The sequence below is a fragment of the Nematolebias whitei genome, chromosome 19 (assembly GCF_014905685.2).
Source record: "Nematolebias whitei isolate Nwh7 chromosome 19, NemWhi1, whole genome shotgun sequence".
Taxonomy (NCBI): domain Eukaryota; kingdom Metazoa; phylum Chordata; class Actinopteri; order Cyprinodontiformes; family Rivulidae; genus Nematolebias; species Nematolebias whitei.
The window spans coordinates 28408183-28414232 of NC_056516.1; the positions used below are offsets into that span (position 1 = coordinate 28408183).

General features: G+C 38.5%; 1 protein-coding gene across 1 annotated transcript in view; it reads right to left on the reverse strand.

Annotated features, from left to right (window-relative positions):
* Nucleotides 1–3872, reverse strand: part of ptk2aa (protein tyrosine kinase 2aa) — a 58348-nt gene extending 54476 nt beyond the window's left edge. Inside the window, exon 1 of the mRNA XM_037693550.1 lies at nucleotides 3788–3872. Within this exon, the coding sequence (XP_037549478.1) occupies nucleotides 3788–3806 (19 nt within the window). The 5' untranslated portion in view covers nucleotides 3807–3872. The remainder of the gene's footprint in view (nucleotides 1–3787) is intronic.
* Nucleotides 3873–6050: the final 2178 nt, after the last annotated feature.

The following is a 6050-nucleotide window of genomic DNA, read 5'->3' on the forward strand; positions in this document are numbered from 1 at the left end:
ATCTGAACCAACCCGAACTGATCTGATCCGCTCTGTGACAGTGGAAACGGGGCATAAGTGTCCCTGTGATGGACTGGAGACCTGTCTAGGGTGTCCCCCACCTCTCACAGTGACGGCTGGATATGTAGAAGCTGGTAAAGACAATGGATGGATAAAATATAAAAAGAGAGAAACAGCTGCTTTTACAAACAAATGTAAGCACCAAGACTTACACAAACACCAGTCCATCAAGCTGTGCATAATTACATGCTGCCATAGCCTTTTTAAAAACTGCAATTATACAGAATAATTACCAGACTGCAAAAATTTGGTGTCTAAACTCCTGGTTTCAGATCAGACGTTGGATAAAATTCAATTTGGAAATTCAATAGAAAAGTAAGCTTAACAAATAAGAGCTTTTATAAGTGAAAAAATAAACCAATTCTGGTTAAAGTTAATAATATTTTACATGTTTCACAGGCTGCTGAAACAAACTGGACTGTGAGCAGATGAGACAGAAGGAACAGATGTAGGCGAAGAGAAGAGATCAGCTGTTTCGCCTTGTTGCCCTGAGCCTAATGGTTAACCTTTAAGCTGAGCTGGCACACACACTTACACGTGTGTGTGTCTGCCAGTGTGTATGTGAGCCACTTGACAATGTAGTGCTACTGGAGCGTGCAGTCTTATGAAGCAACAACAAAACACTTGAGGCACCAAACACACCTGCCTCTACACACACACACACACACACACACACACAAACACAACATCCTGCAGTTCTGTTGTTCATCTGCTCATGCTATGTGTTGAGATGAAAGCACAGGTGTGTTTATCTCAGGATATCAGTATATCAAACAATTATTCAACATCTGCCACATGCTAAATTAAATGCACTGGCCACACTTCGAACACACACACATGAAGAGGCATACCCTCCAGGTAAGTCCTACATGCACACAACATAATAAGGTCAGAAAAACGCCTGACTGCTCATACACTGTTATCTGGCAAAAGCACACACGCTGCGAACGGCACAGACATTCACTCAAGTGTGCATCGTTCAGGTGCAGCGATAATGCTAACGGGCCTATTCAGGCTCCGCGCGTGTTAATATATCACTCCGACCAGATGCATCATGCATAATTCAAAGCAACAGATTTAGGGCTGAGAACTGATGGTGTTTTTAAATATTTTAAAATGAAATTGGTACCTTTTTATTTTGACTTAATTTAACAAAATGAACTGGAAGAGTGTAGTTGTGGATAGGCCTGTCACCATAACAAATTTTGCTAAGCGATTTATTGTCTCAGAAATTATTGCGATAAACGACAATATTGTTTGAAATTTGGCAAATAATTAGTAATTATTGTAAAATTTAAGAAGAAATGGTTAATTTGTTTTGAGCATAGTACCTTTTTTCGACCACCGGATGGCAGTATAAGAGTGTTTGAACCCGAGGATAGATAGTGAGGGAGCGAGCAGCATGTCTGTTAAGAAAAATGGGAAGGAGGCAACTTGATGCGACATGGGCTGTATCTCCTTTTTTTGTGGTTCTCAAAATGGCGGACGCTCAGTGTGGTTTGAGCTCTTTTGCATAGCATTTGTCACACAAAGCTTTTACTAAAAAAAATTAGTAAAGTTCTCAGCTTCTTTTTGCAGAGAAAACAACATTTTACACAAAAGCACAGGTTTCAACCGTGAATTTTGGAGCTTCGACAAGACAAGAGGTTTTTCCTGAGGTCGGCCTGTTAGCTTAGCTTCTCAGCTTAGCTGATTTTAACTATCCAAAAATGCGATTTTGGATGATTAAAACAGATTTTAAAGAGAAAAGATAAAGGGAGGGGGTCAGTGAAGAGCACCGGAGTTGAGCCTTTTGTTATCCAGTGTCTTCAGAAGAAAAAGAGACACGAAGAAACAATAAAGCGGATAAATGAAAATGAGGTTGATCATTTTTATTTATCATGTGATTAATTCATTTATTGGCTATCACGACAGGCCTAGTTGTGGATTTAAGTCCAAATTTACATTTGCCCACAAGCTGGAAACGCCGTTTGAGTGAGAGGAAAGTCAAATGTAACATTAAAAATGTAATGATTGTTTCATCTTACATGAGAGCAAACTTGGAAGCTGCTGGGAGGCTTAAAATGAATTCTGAGATATAATAAATTAATATATGCTGCTAGATTTATACTTTCAATAAAAACCATAACTAACTATAAAACTGAGTACACACAGAATTTGAGCTCTTTGAGAAAATGCAATATTTTTTTTATTTTATGAAGATTTTTTTCTCCAAATCAAAAAGAACAGTTGGAACAGGGGATTTTTTTTTTTTTTTTTAAGATTACAAAGCCACACATGTTTGTGGTACAATGTACCATGAGGATTAAAGCAATTTAATTTGAGCTTCCCCTTTCATTACATTGAAACGGCAATCTGAAGATCTGCACCAACTCTGAAGGAGTTCTAGTTGAATTACTTTAATGCATTTCAGGTAAAGATGTAGAGCTCTTAGCATGTTTCTTCATCTATAAGAAAGAAGAGAGTTACAAGTTATGCCAAATGTTTAGAAGATTCTCGTGGAAATATGATCGAAGATCAAACTTAATTAAACTCGCTGAAATACGGAGAGCATAACCAATAAATCAAACACCACTGAGGGTTGTTTGTTTGATTCAAATAATATTGACACACTGACACATACACATTACAGAGCCACGTGGGAAACGCACCATCTGAGGTTGCACTGCTGGATTCTAACACAACCCACTAATTTGACTGACTCCAACTATCATCTGTCCCTCACACATCCTGAGTCCCAGAGTATTATACCCCTGAAATGCACATGCTCGCTTCAAATCAAAGCCTTGTAAGGAGCAAACGCCCCCATCGTTTTTATACATTTTTTTTTAACATTATATGTCTAAATAAAGGTTGAATGAAAATACACGGTAGATGGACTGGACATCATTGTACAAATACAAACAAGTAGATGGATGATAAATCAGAATACAACCAGATTTTAAAATGTTTAGATAAAGGCAAAAGTGCTTTCATAAAGCAAAATATCGTCTCAAGAGACCATAATGAGGCTGACACAATCTAAGTTGAAGAGGATGCAGGAAGGTAGTGAGCATCCCCCCAAAAAATTGTTTTTAATCTTTAACAAAACCAAGGGTGTTGCAGAGGCAGGAACGAAACTAAGCAGGACCAGAAGTGGCAGAAAACTGCTCTAAACAGAGAGATACGCTGACAAAATAAATAAATAAAGAAATAAAATAAAACCTGCCAAGTGGGAAATAAAAAACCTGGAGTTGAAACACAAAGAGAATAATTTAAATGCGCGAGATAGGTGTGATGATAAAGAAATAAGCACCAGGTGAGGGGGAGGCAGCAAACAAGAGCAATAGAAACAAACTAGGGACCAGGAAAAAGGAAACAAACCATAATATATCATTATAAATTTACAAAAGAAACAAACCACAAAACATTTAGAGTTGATATATTTGCTTAATATTTTATAAACAATGAATTAGAGTAATCAAAATGACCAACAATCTAATACGCTAATATTACTTACTGGTAAATTTAAAGTTTGCAAGTCTCTTCTTCCTCCTTGTTAATAACACTAATCTCACTAAATGACTAAACTATTCACATCATTACAGAATAGAAATGGTTTGCTTTTGTGTTAACTTTATGTGAATTTTATGATTAATTTACCTTTACAGTAGATTGTTTACACATGAAAACTGCCCATCATCAACCAGCCACTAAATCTATGGTGATGTTTAAAAAAATATCTTACCATGGTAAAGACCTTCCATTTATAAAGAGATGTCTAATCCTTTTCTTAAAGAGAAATAATAATAAATTTTAAAAAAAAAAGATAAAATCCCAGGCTTCAGTGGTTGGAGCTAGCCTTCTGCTAGCCAACTCGGTAATGATGAGGGATGTCCACTTAAGTTCACAGCTCAGTTCCTTCCTCCTTCTCTTTGTACAACTACTGCTTGTACTACGACTGACACAGATACACAGCAGCACGAGCAGCGAGAGCACAGGGAAGAGGGAGGCGAGAGGAGCCGTGGGCAGGCTGCGAGCATGAAAGGGGGAGGGAGATGAAAGAGAGAAAAGGGGTAAAAAAAAAATAATAATAAGTGGGGGGAAGGGAGGAGGGGAAGTGGCTTTGTCCCTCAGGAGCATGATGGACAGGCAGAGTAGGAGCCAGATGTACAAGAGACAGAAGAGGAGTAAGGAAGGAAAGGAAACGAATGGTGCAACAACTGAGAGAAGTGAAAAACAAACCAGGGAAAAAAATTAGAAAATACTGATTAAAATATCTAGAAAATAGAGATGGAGTATAGGAAGATATGTGGAAATAGCATGAGATGAATGGGAGCTATTTAAACATTAAGTGTGGGTGTTGTCATGTTGCCTTTGGCCATTCTGTCTCACAGACACAAATAAAGCCCTGAGGAGACACTCAATTAGTCAGAAAGTAATGTTCTCAACTCGATGCAGTTCAACAGAAATCATCCATCTTCTGAGCAACAAAAAGACAGGAGACAAGTGGAATACCCGCCCGCCACTGACTTTACACATTTAATCCAATTATACTGTAACTGAATTGGATGCAGCTCGGCGAGTAAGCTCTACTCCACTGGCTTTACACATCGTTCTTTAAGACAGAGCAGTTTACTCACCATATGGGCAGAGAAACAAAAACAGTACTTTTACTTTAGACCAGGGGTCTGCAACCTTTACAATTAAGAGCCATTTCTGCCCCTTTGTTCACTAAATTAAATGTGTACGGAGCCAGAATAGGGGCCGAGATGGTGTAGGGGCAGGGCAGCTGACTCAGGACCCGAAGGCTCTGTGCTCGACCCCCGGTCATTGCACACCCCATGGTGTCTCTGAGTAGGACACCCAATCCCGAATTGCTCCCCGGGCGCTTACATAGCTGCCCACTGCTCCACCTGGGTGCATCCCAGGTGGGACGGGTTAAATGCAGAGAGCCAATTTCATCTTTGTATGGGAACATACAATGATGACAACACATGGCACTTTATTTTGTTTAATGCCTGCTAAGATTCTCGACCTTTTTGTTGTTATAAGAACCAATAAAATTCATTTTAAAGTTAGTTTTGATCAACGCTTGAAAGAACCGCTGCAGAGGGACCAACGAGCCACATGTGGCTCCAGAGCCGCAGGTTGCAGACCCCTGCTTTTGACAAATATTACTAAAAATTATCTAAAATGACAATGTGCCACAAAATAATCTCCAAATAGGATTAATGAAAATTATTGTGTTTACACTTCAATGTGTGATTGCTTAAACTGGTGCACATAATTGAGTACTCACAAATCTTCCATATGACCACATTAATGTTTAAAGTATAATTTAAGTTTCAGTAAATAAAAATCTTATTCATTTCTCAGATATGAGACTTGATAAGAGTTGTGCGTCAGGTATGCAGCATGGTAATTTACTCAAAAATAGCAGTAGATTCCTGCTGCTCACACTGGACGTTTCTGTGTCAGAGTGAACTTCTCCTTCATTCACACACACAAAAGCAAACAAACAGGCAGCCAGACATGATGAGAAATGCTCAGAAGGAAAGCAGATTATTGGGCCACTGGATTAGTAGGCCAAGATGTCACACAAATACACACACGCACACACGTCTGACTCTCATTTAGAAGGTTAGTCTAAACTCTGAATGTGAGAATCCCCGTTTCATGAAGTGCACTAACACCACCCCCTAGTGGATGTGTCATCAATATATAATGATTTAAAAACAAGTTATTTTAAAATAAAAAGGAAATGAAAAAGATGATCAGCATGAATAACGTCTATTAAAATGGACTAAATTTGACACACGTTACCAGTTTCATCAATTCAATGCAGCTTGTTCAGTTCCTGGTGAAGTCTAGCTATGAATCATTGATCATCAGTAATATGAAACAAAATCAGCTGATTTTTTAGTATGTATAACTTATCCACCTGTGACAACCTTTAACCAGATAATGAGAAAGGCAGAAGCGGCCATGGTACAAACAGAAAGCCACCA